General features: G+C 36.3%; 6 protein-coding genes across 7 annotated transcripts in view; 4 read left to right on the top strand and 2 right to left on the bottom strand.

Annotated features, from left to right (window-relative positions):
* Positions 1–3,140, bottom strand: part of LOC110228282 (uncharacterized protein PFB0765w) — a 7,504-nt gene extending 4,364 nt beyond the window's left edge. Inside the window, 2 exon segments of the mRNA XM_021025090.1 lie at positions 1–2,160; positions 2,523–3,140. The exon segment at positions 1–2,160 is cut by the window's left edge and continues 415 nt beyond it. Of these exon segments, the coding sequence (XP_020880749.1) occupies positions 1–2,160; positions 2,523–2,864 (2,502 nt within the window). The 5' untranslated portion in view covers positions 2,865–3,140.
* A 330-nt stretch (positions 3,141–3,470) lies between these two features.
* Positions 3,471–5,984, top strand: LOC9313198 (3-dehydroquinate synthase homolog). 2 transcript variants are annotated; one of them, XM_021026294.1, is made up of 10 exons: positions 3,471–3,660; positions 3,847–4,104; positions 4,195–4,361; positions 4,429–4,527; positions 4,615–4,683; positions 4,766–4,918; positions 5,012–5,101; positions 5,181–5,348; positions 5,446–5,527; positions 5,616–5,984. In XM_021026294.1, exons 1-10 carry the CDS (start codon positions 3,582–3,584, stop codon positions 5,741–5,743), a joined length of 1,293 nt encoding a protein of 430 aa, XP_020881953.1. In that variant the 5' UTR covers positions 3,471–3,581; the 3' UTR covers positions 5,744–5,984. The 2 variants fall into 2 exon arrangements, with proteins under 2 accessions (XP_020881953.1, XP_002877130.1); XM_002877084.2 differs by having other exon boundaries at positions 3,475–3,660; positions 4,766–4,906.
* Positions 5,985–6,145: 161 nt separating this feature from the next.
* LOC9313197 lies at positions 6,146–7,522 on the top strand. The gene has a single exon (XM_021026295.1). It carries the CDS (start codon positions 6,233–6,235, stop codon positions 7,346–7,348), a length of 1,116 nt encoding a protein of 371 aa, XP_020881954.1. The 5' UTR covers positions 6,146–6,232; the 3' UTR covers positions 7,349–7,522.
* Positions 7,523–10,527: 3,005 nt separating this feature from the next.
* LOC9313196 lies at positions 10,528–14,028 on the top strand. The gene is made up of 13 exons (XM_021025089.1): positions 10,528–10,533; positions 10,634–10,813; positions 10,887–11,060; positions 11,160–11,279; positions 11,851–11,883; positions 12,002–12,082; positions 12,187–12,246; positions 12,329–12,406; positions 12,506–12,559; positions 12,646–12,663; positions 12,760–12,992; positions 13,075–13,159; positions 13,243–14,028. Exons 1-13 carry the CDS (start codon positions 10,528–10,530, stop codon positions 13,885–13,887), a joined length of 1,767 nt encoding a protein of 588 aa, XP_020880748.1. The 3' UTR covers positions 13,888–14,028.
* Positions 14,029–14,398: 370 nt separating this feature from the next.
* Positions 14,399–15,059, bottom strand: LOC110228030. The gene is made up of 2 exons (XM_021024081.1): positions 14,842–15,059; positions 14,399–14,761 (listed from the first exon to the last, which is right to left on the bottom strand). The coding sequence occupies exons 1-2, from the start codon at positions 14,908–14,910 to the stop codon at positions 14,483–14,485; spliced, it is 348 nt and encodes a 115-aa protein (XP_020879740.1). The 5' UTR covers positions 14,911–15,059; the 3' UTR covers positions 14,399–14,482.
* A 947-nt stretch (positions 15,060–16,006) lies between these two features.
* LOC110228756 lies at positions 16,007–17,023 on the top strand. Its single transcript, XM_021026947.1, has 2 exons — positions 16,007–16,223; positions 16,310–17,023. Exons 1-2 carry the CDS (start codon positions 16,170–16,172, stop codon positions 16,781–16,783), a joined length of 528 nt encoding a protein of 175 aa, XP_020882606.1. The 5' UTR covers positions 16,007–16,169; the 3' UTR covers positions 16,784–17,023.
* Positions 17,024–18,623: the final 1,600 nt, after the last annotated feature.

Here is an 18,623-nt window from a genome sequence, read left to right as displayed (position 1 = left end):
TTTCTTGTCTTCTTTGATATTTTCACCACTACCTCCATTATCCTCTTCTCGGTTTTCTTTCCTAGAAAGTTTCTTAGTTTCCTTAGCTTCCACTAATTTTGCGTCTTTAGACTCTTTGTTCTCTCCTTTTTCTACCTTTTTCGATTCGTTTTTGTTTCCTTGATGAACATTCTCTTCTTTATTCCTTACCTTATTTTCATTAGTCTTTGTCCACTTACTTTCTTTAGACTCTTTCGTATTTCCCTTAGCTTCTACCGACTTATCATCTTTAGACTCTTTCGTATTTCCCTTAGCTTCTACCGACTTATCATCTTTAGACTCTCCCACGTTTATTTGAGATTCTTCTTGCTTGTCTTTCATGGTAGTTCTCACATTTTGCTTATCCGCAATGGACTTCTCATCCTTTAAATCAGTATGACTTTCTTTGTTCTCCAAGTTCTTATCTTCCATTGATTCTATGTTGTTCCCTTGTACCTCGTCTCCCTTCTCCTTCATGGAACTTCCATCATTTTTCTTGACTTCTGCCTCTGATTTAGCTTTACTCTCAATATTATTATCATTAGTTGAGTCTCCAACATGTACTTTCTTCTCCTTGTTAGAATATGCATTTCCACCTTTGTTCTCCACTAACTTGCTATTCACAGAATTATCGTGACCTCTTTGAGTTTGTTCCCCCTTTTCTTCTAAGGAACTTTCATTATTTGTTTTTTCATCTACAGATCCATCATCCTTCAATTCTTTCTTATTTTCTTTATTCTCTAAGTTCTCATTCTTCACTGATTCTCCATTGTTTCCTTGAGTTTCTTCCCTCATTTCTTTCGTATGGCCTTCATCGTTTGTCATAACCTTTACTGATTTGTCATATTTTCTCTCTTCATCAGCTCCTATGTTATCCAAATTCTTATCTTTTGTTGAAACTTTATCATTTCCTTGAGCCTCTTGATGCCTCTCCTTCGTGGAACTTCCATCACTTACATTAGAATCTACCTCTGGCTTAACATCTTCTTTATCCTCCAAAATGTTACCTTTCGTTGAGTCTCCGATACTCTCTCCTTGAATATTTGATTCCTTCTCTTTATTAAAATCAGCATTTTCACCTTTTGTTGTTTCTTTGTTCATATAAACTTCATTACTTCTTTGAGTCTCTTCTCGCTTTGCTTCCATAGAAATTTCATTATTTGTCTTGGCCTCTACTGATCCATTACCCTTTAATTCGTTATTACCTGCGTTATTCTCCAAATTCTCATCCTTCAATGATTCTCCATTGTTTTCTTGAGTCTCTTCCTTATTTTCCTTCGTGTGATCTGCATCATTTGTTGTAGCATTTACCATTTTATCATCTTTAGACTCTCCCTCACTACCTTTGTTCTCCAAATTCTCATCCTTCAATGATTCTCCGTTGTTTTCTTGAGTCCCTTCCCTATTTTCTTTCGTGTTATCTTCATCATTTGTTGTAGCATTTACCATTTTATCATCTTTAGACTCCACCTCACTTCCTTTGTTCTCCAAATTCGTATCTTTTGTTGAAACTCCATTGTTTCTTTGGACTTCTTCCAAGTTCTCTGTCATGGAACTTCCATCACTTTTATCCTCTACCTCCGACTTAACATCTTCTTTAGATTCCAAATTCTTATCTATGGCCGAATCTCCAATACTTTCTCCTTGACCCTCTACTGCCTTCTCGTTATTAGATTCTGCATTTTCACCATTAATCTCTTTTGTTTCGCCATTCTCAAAAACAGTATTACCTTCTTTAAGATCATCCACCTTATTGCCTTCTTGAGTCTCCATTGATACATCACCTCCATTGCTTCCTTTAACGCCATCTAATTTTTCTTGCGTGGATTCGGAATTTTCTCCATTGGTCGCCACCATGTTACCGTTCATAGAAACATTGTTGTGTTCAGTAGTACTACTTTCTTTCCAAGAAGCCTCACTTGAACTTTTTGATTTAACCTCAACAACAATCTTCACGATTCGGGTAATCGTTTGTTCCCATTCAGATATCGAGTTTTCTACCGCATTCTTTTGTTCCAACGAAAGTGACATTGATTCATCGCCTTTTATGTGCTTCTCTATAATAACTCTACCGATTGCAGCATGTAACTCAGTGAGCGATTTCATCACTTCGAACATCTCCTTTCTTACACTTGAACTCAACTATCATATTCACAAAAGAAAAACAATGATTAGTTCCACAAGTTCTGAAGCTATAACGTTTCAACTATCTAGCTTCATTGTGCAAGGACAGAAAATGACTAGAACTTTGATTTTTCCAAATGCAAAATATTTTTGTTTGTTTTTACGTTAGAATTTATGTTCATAGCTTTGAAAATAAAATAAAAAATTTGTCAAACATCTTTCGTAAATTGTAAACTAAATTGCAAAACAAAATATCTTGTTTTACTTTCGATTGGAGATTAACTCACAAACAACTTAAAAGCAAAAAAAACAATCAAGCAACTATCTATTTAAGTCATTCAAAACGATAAATATATATATTTTCGTTCACGATAACTCACCAGTCCTTTCCCAATCATAAACATCGTTTGCAAGAGATTTTCGGATTTCGATTTAAGATCAAACTTGAATGTCTTTGGTTCATTGTCTTCGATCAGCGGCGTAACAGAAGACTCCAACTTCAAGAGATCCTTTAGCTTATCAAAGAATGATCTTAGCTGTTCTCTTATAGGACAATTGTTCTCCAATTTCAACACAAAGCCAAGGGCTCTATTCGAGATGTAAGGCTCTATATCTTTAATCGTGTTTGGAGGATTCACGACCATCTCGTGTGCTAAAACTACATTGAGACTTAAACTTGTTGCCACAATGCAACAAAAGAATAACAAAGAAACTTTTCTCATGATTGATGATGATGATTATGGGAAGTTTCCTTCTTGATCCGTTATATATATATATATATATATATATAATGAAAGTGAATCTGTGACAACACTAAGTTTAGATTTATGGAATTAATGACTTAGAGACTTTGATGGACTCATCTTTGAATAAAAATAGCAAACCAAGCTTATTAGTGGTTTTTAATTTCCTGAACAATCATGTGGATTTGAAGAACACGAGAATTTGCATAACTAATAACGAAAAATGTGAAATTAAATAAATATATTCAAAAAAAAAAGCAGTGATGTGGTTTAATTATTATGATTGCCATTCATTTAAATGTTATATTTTATATTTTTATGTAACATATTGTATTTTTATGTATAGACGAATTTATTAAATGGAGTTTAAACTTCAAGATTTCGAGTTTATAGTTTATCTTTGATATGACATATTTACAAAAAAAAAAATACTTAACTTGCAGATTAAAAAAAAAGTAAAAATTATTAATTTCGTGATAAAAATGATTTTGAAAAATTTATTACTTTCGTGATTTCCATATTATTCTCCTAATTAACTCGGTAACAGCTTTTAAAATGAACCGAACCGGACCGGTTTAAGGCAGTTTTTACCCAATTTTAAGTAAACCGATAGACACGACCGGTTTTTGGGCCAAACACAACTCACAGTTCTGAAGAGAAGAAGCGAAGTAAAAGATCGGAACCAACCATAGATTTATGGCTTTGTCTTTGGTCTCCTCTGTTTCTTACATCAAATCCTCATACCAATTCCATTGTTGTTTCTCTCTGAGAAAAGGTTAGTCTTTTACTCTTTGATGTTTCTCACCATTGAAGCAAAACTAATTTGCCCAATTCACAATGACATTGGTGTTCATGTGTTTGCTTTTGAAATCTTGACTCTTAAAAGCTTAAGATGCTAATTCTTGATATGAAATTTGGTAATCAAAGGTTTAATTTCATTTGGGTTTTGTTAATATTGCAGAAAGATTAGAACTTGATAGATTACTGTTGTGGAGCTCTCATAAGAAGAATCATAAATTGATTAGATTTAGTAAAAGAACGTTTTCTCAGAAACTTGCTGTGAAAATGTCTGCTTCAACTTTGCCTATGAATCTTGGCAAAGCAAAGAAGGTTTGGATATGGACTGAGTGCAAAGAGGCCATGACGGTTGCGGTGGAACGAGGATGGAACACATTTATATTCTCATCGGACAATCGAGAACTATCCAATGAGTGGTCATGTAACAATGCAGTACTACAAAAGCCTTCCTTTTGAGGTTTTTTATATATCTTTGTTCTGAGTTTTGCGGTATGCTCAACGAATTTTGCAGCGATTGCGTTGATGGATACATTGTTTATTGAAGAGGATCAAGTTGTTGATAGTATGGGGAATGTTGTTGCTTCTGTCTTCGAGGTTTCAACACCCGAGGAGCTACGGAATTTGAAGATCGAAAATGATCAGGCGGAAAATATTGTTCTTGATTTCTTAGACTGGAAGGTATAACTTTCTGAGCTTGAACTCACTGGATGACCTGTTTAGTAACACTGGAAGTTTCGTTTCGCAGTCAATCCCGGCGGAAAATCTAGTGGCGGCTCTTCAAGGAAGTGAGAAAACAGTACTTGCCATTTCAAATACTCCCTCGGAAGCTAAACTATTCCTCGAGGTTGCTTTTAGTTTCTGATGATGAAGTTTTCTTTTTCCTTGCTTTCAAACAAAAGAAGTTAATTCTCGTGTTATGCTTTGGCTCTAGGCTTTAGAGCATGGACTTAGCGGAATCATTCTTAAGTCCGAGGATGTTAAAGCTGTTCTTGATCTAAAGGTTAGTACCTCCATAATCATATGTCCTTTCATTTTGTTAGAAAACATGATTTCTTATACTTACTTCTTTTAAAAACTGTTAGGAATACTTTGACAAGAGAAACGAAGAAAGTGATACATTAAGTTTGACGGAAGCTACTATAACTCGGGTTCAAATGGTCGGTATGGGAGACCGAGTCTGTGTTGATCTTTGTAGCCTCATGAGACCCGGTGAAGGTCTTCTTGTATGTTTGCCTGTATATACACTCTTACTCCAACACAAAGTATCAATTTTTACTATTTTTATAACTTATAAGCATTGAAGTATCAATCCTTATTCTTCTTACAAGGTTGGATCTTTTGCGAGAGGACTATTCTTAGTCCACTCAGAATGCTTGGAGTCTAATTACATCGAAAGCAGACCATTTAGAGTTAACGCTGTGCGTTTTTTTCTTTTTTCACTTGCTGGATCAATTTCTCTTATATATAAATCACTCACTATAAAATCTCAATGTACAGGGGCCGGTGCACGCTTATGTCGCAGTTCCAGGTGGAAAGACTTGTTACCTCTCGGAGTTAAGGACAGGAAGAGAGGTAATCGTTGTTGATCAGAAAGGAAAACAGCGGACAGCAGTCGTTGGGAGAGTAAAAATCGAGAAGCGTCCACTTATTCTTGTGGAGGTGAAGGTTCGTAAATCACATTCTTTACTACACTATAGCATAGTGTTCATTAGGACTCTCTGTGTTTGATTAAGTTTGAAACAAACCGCTTCATCTCTTGCAGCTTAGCGCAAAGGAGGAGGAAACGGTTTTTAGCATCATCCTGCAGAACGCGGAAACAGTTGCATTAGTCACTCCTCATCAAGGTTCTTTATCTTGAGTCTCATCCTCGTTACGGTTTGCCACTTCTTTACACATCAAATGGTTTCTAATGAATCTGTTTTCTTCTTACAGTAAACTCATCTGGCAAAACCGCTGTCCCCGTGACCTCTCTGAAACCCGGGGATCAAGTTTTGATCAGATTACAGGGCGGTGCACGCCATACCGGTATAGAGATTCAGGAATTCATTGTCGAGAATTGATCAAAGACTTTCAGGTAACATTGAAACATATCAAATATAATGTGTCTGTTTATTTGTTGATAGTTAATAACATGCAATATGCGAGTTTGAATTTTGGTGGTAATAAATGATGAATCATTAGGATACTAATATACATTTTCATTTCTAGAACTGAGAAACCAAAAATTTATCAATGTAAATGATATGATACATATAAACATTTATATTCTATTTATAAGACTAGCTAGATCGGTTATGACTTGTTCCACATTTTTTTATCATTCAACAAAATAGATCGACCAGAGAAAAATTTAAGTGAACAGCCATAAATCTCTCTGTATTGTGTTGGTTTTTTTTGTTCTTGTAACCTTTTTTTGTAACTATTTTTAGGATACTTGAAAATGTATATATACCCTTCAAAGACCTCAATCCAAAGACGCACTTCCTTCATTTTCCTTTCTAGTTTTATATTTCAAGTTTTTTTTTTTTAACCTTGCCATCAATACAACCATGGCAAGGATCTCTCTGTTGTTCTCTTTAGCCTTAGTTCTAGCCATCGGGTCTGTCTTGGCTCACCCACCTACCGACAAGAAAATACAAAAGACCTTGTGTCCATCTACTTTGGCCAAAGTCCAAGCCTTCCCTTACACTGAAATCTCTAACTTCGTCCAGAAGAAGGTTCAATTCGCACCAAAAACCATTGCATTCAAGACTTTGTTCGCCGTCTGCAAGGGCTACACCGAATTTCTTGGGGCCTTTAAGTTTTCTGGCTCCAAAGATGTGTTTCACGTCGTTCATGTCAAATTCGCTTTGATGACCAGGGCGATGGTTGCTGCACAAGCACATATTGGTGTTGAAGGAGACCTTGCTGTTAAGTTGGGAAAAAGCTACACCGTGATGGCTGAAAGGTTTGTTAAGCTTGTGGAGAAGATGGCTGCGGTCTCGGCAAAGTATAAGTTCAATGCTAATGCTGAGATAAGCGTGAGTGAGAGGGCTGAGATTGAAAAATGTGTGAGTAAGTTGAAGAGTGCCATTAGGTCTTACGTGAAGGTGATCTCTCAGTGCAGCACGAAATTCTCTGCTGGGAAGAATATTGGTTTTCCCACTTACCCCGGCGGTTTCCTCGGAGGTATAGCTAAACAAGGTCTCGGATATGCCGATAAATTGGTTGGAGCTCACGGCCAAGTTGGAGCCGGAGTTGAAATCGGAGCTAAAGCTAAGGTTGGAGCTCATGCCAAAGGCAAGGTTGGAGTTGAAAGTGAAGTTAAAGTCGGAGGTAAAACCGGAGGATTCTTGAAGTACGGACCAATAGTTCAACCCAAAGGCAAGGTTGGAGTTCAAAGTGAAGCTAAAGTCGGAGGTAACGGAGGATATTATGATGGATTCATGAAGTACATGGGAAAAGGTCAGTTCGATGCCGCGGGTAGGGCTAAGGTTGGAGCTCATGTCAAAGGCAAGGTTGGAGCTCAAGGTGAAGCTAAAGTCGGAGGTAATAACGGAGGATATTGGGAAGGATTCCAGAAGTACTTAGGAAAAGGTCAGTTCGATGCCGCGGGTAAGGCGCATGTCGGTGGAGGAAGCGGATTCAGGCCATTGAGCAACCCTCACAAGAAGCACTTAGATTGAACAAAGGGCACAAGTTTATACAACAGATGAAGGAGTCATGAGTTCATCTCTTATTTTTATTTTTAATATTATATGAAGGAGGGAAACGCCATGCGATATTAATCTCTATTTGTAACCATTTTAAAAAAAATCGATATTTGTAACTCATTAATATAATATCGCATGTTTTCTTAATTACTACTCTCGTTAGTGTTTTTATTAGAACTAAATCGCTCTAGCATAAGTTAAAAAATGTTAAATTGAAATATGCTTGAGTGGTAGTAGCAATGAAGTGCAAAAACAAATATCTAAATTGGGTTCGTCAAATACAGATTTAAGATATTTGGTCATTGTCTGTATTTTACTAAAATTCGGATTGTTTTGTGTTACCAATCAAGACCAATTAACCAAAGATATAGATTAGTGGCAGACAATAGGTCCACTAAAAGTTGATGCCATATCATCTCATGTTCTTACTCCATATGACATATATGCAAATTAAAACCAAACAAAAAAACGAAAAAACACAATGACATATGCAATGACGACAAGTACATCACATGATGAATGTCACGTATCACATAGATATCTCTCAAATTTTTAATGCTCTAAGAGCATCCACAATGGGACTTCTCATATAGGGGTTCTACAAATTTTATGAATAAAAAATAAATCAAAATAGGCTATTTATTGAAGAATGGAGTCTGTATTAAGAGCCTAAAGAGCCCTATTTTTTTTTTCCCTCACAGCTAAAGAGCCCCATAAAAGTTGGTGTCTTGTCATTTTTCAAAGGAATTATTGCATAAAAAGGCACTTACCTCAACTTATTTGTGCCTTTAGGCACTTTCAAGGGAGAAGGCACTCTCACATTGCCAAATCTCCATTATACCCTCCAATCCGGTTCTACAGCCGGTTCTGTTTCTCTTCCTACAAACCGAACCTGGTTTGCCTCTGTCTCTATCCTCCCCACTTGTTACGGTTTCCCCCCTACTGTAAAAAACCCTAATTTCTTCTTCCAACTTCTTTACCGTTTCTTCATTCTCCCGTTTAAAGCTCAAATCTGACCCGCCATTTCCTTGGTCAACTCACCCCCGTCGCACGGTTTCCCTACTTCATCGCTTTCGTAGTGCTGTACATCATTGTCTTCGAAGTGTTTACATTATCAGAAACTCCACGCATCTCCCTAATGGAAGGTAATTATTGAACCCAATGCTCATGTTCTCATAACTAATTTATGCAATTAACCAGTTCAAAAACCAACTGCAGCCTCGACTTCAAAGCAACATTCTTCAGAATGGGATTCAAATCTTCCTAATCGACTTTTCGCCACTGATCGTTATTCCAAAGCGAGGCTAAATGTCTATTGTAAACCCGACATTCTTTCGTTTATCCGGTCTATTTTCCATGGGACACCGGAATTCGACACTATTCTGCAATCTTGCTTCGGTCCTCTCTTCGACTTGCCGGTAAGTCGAAGCCCTAGTTCTTGCAAGCTGATACATTCTTTGCTATGTAGGCAATTGATAACCAAACAGAAGTATGAATTATGGACTGTGTTTGGTGGACAACCCCTGAGATTTTCCCTAATTGAATTTTGTGCTTTAACTGGTTTGCCCTGCGGTGAATTTCTAGAGGACTATGATCCAGAAAGTGAGCCATCTTATGTTGAAGGGCAGGATTGTTACTGGAACGAGTTAATAGGGAAAGATAAGGACGCAGCCTTAGATGATGTATCTGAAATGCTCCTCAACCCCAAAAAACCCTTGTCTCCTGAACACAGAGTTAAGCTTGCGTATCTCCTCATTGTTGATGGTGTCCTCATATCCTCAAACCAAACTGGGAGGCCCACATTTAAATATGTTGAGATGTTGGCAGATATTGAAGCGTTCCTTGCCTTCCCTTGGGGTAGAGAGTCATTTATGAAGACAATAGCATCCATGAGACCCGGGAAACGTATTCTACCATCAGGCACTGGGAAAAAATTGGTGTCAACTGATCCTGTGAAGAATTTCGCCAAACAACTTCAGCAGATCACATTCCGTCTGAAAGGTTTTCCGCTTGCGTTGCAACTCCTAGCATTTCGAAACATTCCTGGCATGGTTGATTTGGTCACTGATGATTCCACCTCATTGACTATCCAACACTGGAATAAAGTCTCTCTGCCAAAACAATTAATTTCTCTTTCTCAAATACACGCTCTTGAGCACCACCTGAAGGTATAAGTTTCCAACCTTGGTATCTTCATCTTTACATACCCTCTTTGTTACTCAATTTACCCTTCTGTTTGGTCAGGACAAAGTGGATCCTTATATTCTTCTTGGCCAAAATGTTGACAAATCTTGGGGGGAGTGGGATGATGAGGTGAAAGACAAGAAAGTAGCTTATATGTTGGAACTGATACTCAGATCAAATAAATTCAATAAATCTGAATGGCCAGGAGGTGATGACTCATTACCATTCATTTCTATCCCAAAAGAGAAAGTCGCAGTTGTTCATAAAAGGCACATTGTCGAGCGTAAAGAGAAACCAGGGCAGAAGAATTCTAACACGCGACTACGTGTGAAGTCTCAGTCTCCAAAATCAAAGCATCGCTATGCTACCCGTAGCCGGTCTTCTCTAACTCTATGTGATGATGAGAAGTCTTCTTTAATGGTGGAACTGAAAAACCAAGTGGCAGAGCTATCAAAGCGTGTATTGAAGCTAGAAAAAAGAAATAAGGCAATCATATTCAAGCGCTCTAGGAAACTCTCTTCTAGATGTGGTGAATATGCCTCTAGATCCAGGCGCATGACGCAAGCTAAAGTTCGTGTTAAATCTCAGACCACTCCGGATGATATGTCCAATGAGGTATATATCTTACCCTTCCTTCAGTGACACTGTTTGCCCCTCACCTTATGGAAACAACTTCTATTTCTTACCAGAATGATCGTTCAAGCAATGAATTTTTATCAAACCCACACATACATGAAGGCTTTCTTATGGAGGTTTATAGCTTCTACCACTCACATAGCTATGACTATAACTATAATATTAATATAAAAAGTGGTTTAACATTACAGGATCACTGCGCAACCAAAGTCAATGCTGACAATTTCGGATCACAATCAGACAATTATTTGCCTATGGCAAACAATAATGAAGGCTACACCAATCAGTCAGAATATAACTCCGGGTTCAAGCAAACTAACACTGATTTGGATATGGAGGTATGTCTGTTATATCTTTTTTGTTTCCTACTTATTGTGTAACAATATCTATATAATATTAAACATTTTTTTCCTTTCTAAACAACCACAATCCAACAAGAATTTCAATATATCGGATGTCGCACCTCAATCTCCTGGAGATATATTGGTTGGTGATGGTGTTCAGCACAACTGGAAACAATACCGGGAGGTATTTGGGTATCCTGGCCAGTTGGGCATCCATGATGTGGTTGATGGTTTTGTCGAGGACTCCATTGAAAGAACGACATTTAAAACCCCGGTATGTGTTCTGGTTTATTGCTACTCTTTAAAATTACCCTTTAATTAATCATTGCTTCACATATGACAATCAGGTGCTTGGTGCTGACCCCATGGATGTCTTGATTACCCCACTCCCATCAGAAGAGCCTAATAAGCCTGATACACATCAAGGAAATCCCATTTATGACACTGCCAACAAAGATTCCCTTGGTTTTAATACCCCTTCTGCTCTCGAGGGTAACGAATACAATCCATCTTGCTCCAAGGTATAATTGCACACATATACATGTGTGGCTAGTATTAAACGCGACCATTCCAGTTTTTTTTTTCTCTTGTTTAACAGTTCAACCTAACTATTCTTACAGGTTAAGCACATTGATTATGATCCCAGTTTCGATAAAAGTGACAACCTAACTGCCATCAAATCTCCAATGGCTGCTGACATTATTCAATCTCCTACAACGAAGCTTCAAAAACAATTTGAGGTACTACAACCTAACTGCCATCAAATCTTCTCATACATTGCTTTCTAAATTAGGACTACAAGCCCGAGAATTTGTGCAACCGAACATAGTTGATATGTGTATTCTAAGCATTATCTTTAAATTTCAACTCCAAGGATGAATTCTATAGATTATATGCACCTCTGTCTGTGGTATATACCTCCAGACAACCCAAAGCTGCATATAACCCTCTTAAGGTCTACCTTCAAACAATATATCATAGTTACCATCTGTTTCTTGATATGATGGACAGGAATATTTGGTCACTTTTATAAACTATATAATTTTTTCACTACCATAATGTCGAAAAAAATCTCGTACCATTTTTTAAATTATATCAGGAAACATTGGCTACTGTCCATGTGTCTGAATATGTTATAGATACACCTGTTGAACCAATGGATGAAGATAATCCACTGAAGGTCCCGTATTTTATTTCATTATTCCTTTTTGCAGTCCCATTGGTCTTTTGTGTGTTTCTAAAACTGCTCTTTATAATATAATATATACCAGTATAATATTGATAGTTATTTGATTTATTTGTTGTTTGCAGCCTTTGGTATTTGCTGAAGATGTCCCAATAAAGGTATACCTTCAAAAACAGATAGTAGTTTCCGAGTGTGTCTTGTTATAATGGTCAGGAATTAATGGATACTTGTTTTGACTTATCTATTTGACCATTTTCCTTTTGCTAATACACTCAGGAAACATTGGTTAGTGTTATTGCATCTCAGGAAATTATTGATACACCTATGCAACCAATCTCTGAAGATAATCCACTGCAGGTCTTCTCTTCTCTTAAACTTTGCCAGTATTGTATGACGTGTATTTAAAGTTTTTTGTATACCAATTCCCAAATTCTTATGTGTATTTCTACTTATACTCACAGGACCACGTAAAGATTGTTCATACCCCTGATACAGTAATTTCTCAAGCAAATTTGAATATGGTCTACCTTAAAACTTCTCATACCCTTATTATAGAGGTCGCCGTATAAATGCCTTCTTGATTTATATTATTTCTGTTTGTAGGCATTGGTATTGGTGGGGGATCCTATTTTTGATACCACATCCAAATCAGAGATAAGCAACCAATCATCCCCAACTGAGGTATGGACATATTATCTCTGCCTATGAACTATTTCAGTCATTCTTTACTTCTTACCATTTAATCCCATTAACTTTACAATGTTTTCCATATTGGTGCAGGGTAAAATCTTCTTAAGGGAAAACATTGATGGACAAAACATTGTGGATAATCAGGTTTACTTATAATTTTATCCTTTTATAAATAGAACAAGTTTATATTGATATTGACTTTTAAAATTCAATTTCTCCTTTATCTGCAGGACAAAGAAGATTCCATTGTTAGTCTTTCATATGTACTTTCTATTTTGTTTCCTCCTAATTTGGTCTTTTTAATCTAACAGTATTATGATTGCTTATTTTATTTTATCTTCCAGGATAATAACTCGCAACTGTCTAACACATCAGACCCTATAGAAGAGGATTTAGTTGATGTTTCAGATTCATCACCAGCACAAGCGAGAGAAAAACCTATTCTTTCGGAACCTGAGTCTATTCTTGTAGCTGAGTTTTTATCAAAACCAAAAATGGAGGCATACCAACTTTTACCACTCCTAAAAAAGACAGATTATGCCCATTTTTTGGATACCCTTTCATCAGCTCCTAATACGTAAGCATACACTGTAATTTTTTTCTTCAATCCTCACATGTGGTCATTAAGGCACCTAAACTATCCTTGTTACTCCTCTCAGGGAACATGTTACGGATTCTGGATTCCTATTTCCCAACTCATTCCTCCTCAAGCTTGCAAAACCTCAAAATTGGGTTTCAACTCTGGTAACTATATTTTATTTTCAACTCATAGTTCTGTATTTAGCCAGTACTCAGAGATAATAATATATTAGCCTTTCTTTCCACAGCACATGGAGGTTTTAGTGGAGTTACTTTCTAGTAGGCTTGCAACAAGACTTGCCACACAGCGTGCTGCTTTTGTTGAACCATGGTTTGCTAACCATTTACAAGGAAAATACAAATCTTTCAAAGCAGCAAAAATCAAATCTCGCGTCCGCTGGTCCGATCCCATGAAATGCTTTATTGTTGGCCCCACCACCGAGTGGTTCACAGACATTGATACCATTTACGTACCTATGATCTGGAATTCTTCCCACTGGGTAGGCCTTTCAATCAATCTAGGAGTCTGGGAAGTTGAAATTCTCGACCCAAATACTGACCTCAATTCGGAGGAAAAAGTTAAAGAATTTATCGAGCCTGTTGTTACCCTTTTGCCACACCTCATCCAGAGGTACTGTAAGCCCGCATGTTCCCAGAACCATGGACTAAAACCTTTCCTGTGGAGGCGAATACATGGTGTATACAAGAATGTTAGATCTGGTGACTGTGGCCCGGTTGCTATGAAATTTCTTGAGATAATGGCAAGCGATAAACTCCCAGATCAAATGGAGAAAATCACTGACAAACACGTTGACTCTTTCAGGCGTCAATATGCAATGGATATTTATGAGCATCTTGTCTGTCCTGTTTATGCATCTGACTTTGCTGCCTAGTGTCTACATGTTTCCCAAGTTTCTGTTTGTAATCGTAACCATCATTTCCCTTCTTTCCTACTATATTCCTGTGGATACTGGCGCCTACTCTGTTTTTCTTTATTATGTACTCTGTACCCAAACTATTATTTTCTCTGTAATCGTAACCATCATTTCCCTTCTTTCCTACTATATTCCTGTGGATACTGGCGCCTACTCTGTTTTTCTGTTTTTCTTTATTATGTACTCTGTACCCAAACTATTATTTTCTCTGTAATCGTAACCATCATTTCCCTTCTTTCCTACTATATTCCTGTGGATACTGGCGCCTACTCTGTTTTTCCTTTCTTTATTATGTACTCTGTACCCAAACTATTATTTTCTCTGAAATTCATTTTGTCTACATCCTATCTTTCCATCCATATTAATTCATCCATTGTTACAGTCGTTTTAGGACTCTATTGTCACATTATTCTTATCTATTATCCTTCACATGAACTGAGTCTTAACAAATCGGAATACTTGAGTCGGATGAAACATAATGGAAACATAATTCATAGAATAAGTAGTCCCACACATACATTACATTTCATACTTAAATCTACTAACTCTACTCTCAACTGAATAATACATAGAATCCGAAAGCCATGATTAAACCACCAAAGATAAATACTTTGTTCTTCACACAAATATCTTCTCTATCTTTCCCACATAGCAACAGTCCACACTTAAGACCTTCAATCTCTTTCTGTGTTTGTTCCTTAAAATCTTCAAATTCTTTGAATTTCTTCTCTATCACTTCCAAGTCTTCTTCCAGAGTCTTAACCACCCTTTTAACACTTTCCATCTCTTCAACCATGGATATGTCGGTCCACTTAAACAAATGATTCTTACTCTATATTTGGCAAAACAAAATTTTAATCAAATGTTAACAAATAAATCAGATTTTCCTATTGATGTTGCTTATCTGCTTACCTCCTCCGATCCGTAAGGACAACAATGAAAGAGTCTACCAGGATTTTTCGGGGTCTTTGAAGTCTTCATCACAGATAATTGGCCACATGTACATTGCCGAGGGATTCCACTCACGGTGTGAGAGGACAGGTTGCTCACTCCTACACCAGATCAAAAAGATATCATCATTTATCTCGATAATAGCTTTTTCCAAATTTTTTACCATTTAAATTATAGATTACTCACCTCCACTTTCGCATGACGACATCGTGTTTCCTACTCCGGAATATCAGAATCTATATATGGAAAAAATCTCGAAAAGAAAAGCTCCGGATTATCGTGTTTGGGGGAGGTTTGATTATATGCGACGCCGTTTAAATATAAATATTTTTAAACGTGGATTTTTAGTATTGGACACCTTAACTCATTCCATTCACAATATGTTATGTGATATGGATACTTATTTTTGGACATCTCTACGACTTTGAAAAAGACAAACTTTTTTAATAAATTATGTTGTTTGTATAATTATAAACAAAATGGTTTCTTGATTATGTGTACTTGTTAATTATCCCAATAACTAATCTAAAACCCAATCCATTACTAAAGAAGAGTTAACAGTGAAAAGTTTAAATCATTATGGGGGGAAATTTCCCGCACAAATTTTAGATGGGCAGATTTAACATATGAGTTGACCTAATTAGCTAGATTGTTAATAAGGTGTCCAAGTCTATATAGCCAAAGTATATTGTCCATCTGGATCAACTCGATAGGGTTTTCAGTTCACAAAACACAGTCACTTTTAACAGGGGGTCACTATAACATATCACTCCAATAATTAAGGGTAAATTATGTACTAATATCTAAAAATAAATCTAGTAATCCATCCATGTCCATTGAATATTTAGTAAGTTAGAGACTTGAATCATAGGAAAAATAACAAATTATTTAAATTTTATACTTATATAATAATTAGTATTTATGAATCATAACTAATTTTACATAAAATTTAGAAAGTTATTTTAATTTTATCTAATAATACAGATAGTAAGCCATCCATAACCTTTTCTATTGGTTATGTTAGAAAAGGTAATTGTAGAGAAATAACATATTTATCCTGAAAACCATCTTATTTTGGCTATATAAAGTTGGACACTTGTAAACCTAACTATGAGGGAAGAAGAGACAATCTGTCTTATCACCCCATTTAACTTTTAAGCGGGAAATTTCCCCCCTAAGGGATTACAACTGTTGGACACTTATGTCTTCTTTATTAAGGGATGGGATTGGCTTTTTCATACAATAAACAACTACAAATATAAAAGTCAAATATCATTGACATTATAACCATGATGAACCAGAGGCAACTCGACTCAGTTCGACCCACAAAGGTTTCTCCGGCTGTAAGAGTTTTCTATCCCTGACCCGATATGACATTAATTTAAATAAACAATCGGTATAACTAGTTTTATTTACTTTTGTTCTTTAGGTATCAACGTCGGCGGAATTTCACATTCCGGCACCATTGCTTGCAAAAATTGTTAGCTACGTAGCTAGAGATGGCGTCGATGCTTTGAAGAACTGGGTGAAAGCGGGTCCGGAAGGAAAAGCGGCTGTATACTCGAAGGAAACTCTTAGTTGTGTCAGGCTTGACAGATCTAAGTATTTCATGTGGTGGTCGATGCCCCACTCCATTTACTATCCATTCTTCAAAAAATGTCTTGAAGAAGATAATCCATTTGCTGTGACTGCTATCCTGCATAAAAGTTTAGCATATGGAAATCTGGTGGAAGAATGTTATAGGCCAGGGTTATGGGCGGAGCCTTTTGGTGAGGACGGCGGATGGGTAAGGATTGACGGACCGTACTGGATCAACCCTCGCTGGATACAGGGGATTGGAAGACCTAGGTGCACCCACTGCAAAAGAGCATCGCACAATGGCAACAGTTGCCCTACTATGTAGAGAGATAATGATTGAATCGTAGTATTTAAATATGGATAGGCTATCTTGTTTTGAATGTAAGAATTTGGTAATAGATATTAGCCTTTTGGGGTATAATTGATGACCATGTTTGGCTGTCCAAAATTTAATAATTGATTGAGATGAAAATGGTGATAGATTATTATTTTGGTTCAATGCTATGTTTATCTACATTTATCTAAATATCCAATATAAAAGTACGTTCTGGTTGGTTAAGATTGGACACCTAATTTACAACAACTGAAACAACATAATGGTAAAGATATATTTTCAAGAAAACAAAATATGTAGAGATATATAAAGCGATGAAAAAATGGGGTTAAAACATGTAATATTTAATAAGATAATTGGATTGTAGACAAAATCATGGGGAAAAAAAAATGAATGAGAAACGTAGATATAACATATATGTAGGGGGTGAATGGTAATATGTTTTAGGAACCAAAAAAAAAAAAACCAATCAGGGTATAGGGTTAAGATTTTGTTCCTTGGGTTAACAAAGTATAGTATAGGGTATAGGTATCTATATTAAAACATGATTTAATATAAAGTAGTAGTAGTTAGGGATTGTATAATTTGGTTTTAGGGTATAGATTTTGTTGCTTGGGTTAACAAAGTATGGTCTAGGGTATAGTTATCTATATTAAAACATGATTTAATATAAAGTAGTAGTAGTTAGGGATTGTATAATTTGGTTTTAAGGTATAGATTTTGTTGCTTGGGTTAACAAAGTATGGTCTAGGGTATAGTTATCTATATTAAAACATGAATTAATAATAATAATTTAAACTTACATAATCATTAAAAAGGCCACATAATAAACAAAGGTTTATCAAAAACTTAATACATAACTACATATAAGGGAGATAGAATAAGGGTTAGATATTACATCAGAGTACATCCTTACAAAAGGTTTAACAAAAACATTCACCAATCATCATAAGAGAGACATGAATATTATTTTTAGCTTTTGGATAAGTTAATCGACCACCATTTTGATCTCTTCCACTTCTTCAATATCTGGCTCCGAATAAACTTTCGATATAGGCCCATGGCTAACAATCCTCACACTTTCCGGCCTTGCTGCATACCTATCAATCCTCCACCAAGCTAGAGCAAGAATAATATTCGGATGACCAAATCTGCGGTAGCTACTGTCAAAGTCTAGGGCGGTTTGCCCAGTTGCCTCACATCTCAGTACTACATGGCTGAAAATATCAAAAATATAATGTTAACATATATAAACACAAATTAGGTAGGAAATTATGAAATAATTCCTAACGGATATATATATTTATTGTATAATTACTTCCTATCCATGAGTTTGAAAGGAATTCTGTATCCATTGATATCAGCACGATCCGGAGCGTTATTGGTCAGGCTACCAACATAGACGACAGCACCAATTATATCTTAAATACACAAAGATTAATATGATCGGTACAAGCGTTTAAACATATGTGAAGACTAAGTTTAAATTAAAGGGAATTCCAATTACCAATCAATGTATTTGTTGGGACAGTGTCCTCAACAATGTAGTCGAAAGGTGTGAAATTATTAAAGAGGACAGTTTCTCTAGGATCAGCAGATGTGACACAAGTTTCATCGACGAACCATATCCCATAAGTATGAGAGGTCGCTCTAACTTTTTCCGAGTTAGGGCGAACACGGAATGTTGTTATGGTTTTCCACTGATTTTCTTTGATTTTTTCATAGTAAAATTTAGAAAAACTCCGATCGATTATTGCCTCAATTTGGGTGCCCTTTAATAAACAATTGTGAATTGCATGTTAAGTAATTATGATAAATTGAGAGATAAAAT

The sequence above is a fragment of the Arabidopsis lyrata genome (genome assembly GCF_000004255.2).
Source record: "Arabidopsis lyrata subsp. lyrata unplaced genomic scaffold ARALYscaffold_5, whole genome shotgun sequence".
Classification (NCBI taxonomy): Eukaryota; Viridiplantae; Streptophyta; class Magnoliopsida; order Brassicales; family Brassicaceae; genus Arabidopsis; species Arabidopsis lyrata.
The sequence above is the reverse complement of the archived record's forward strand: the minus strand, read 5'-3'. Positions and strand labels throughout refer to the sequence as shown.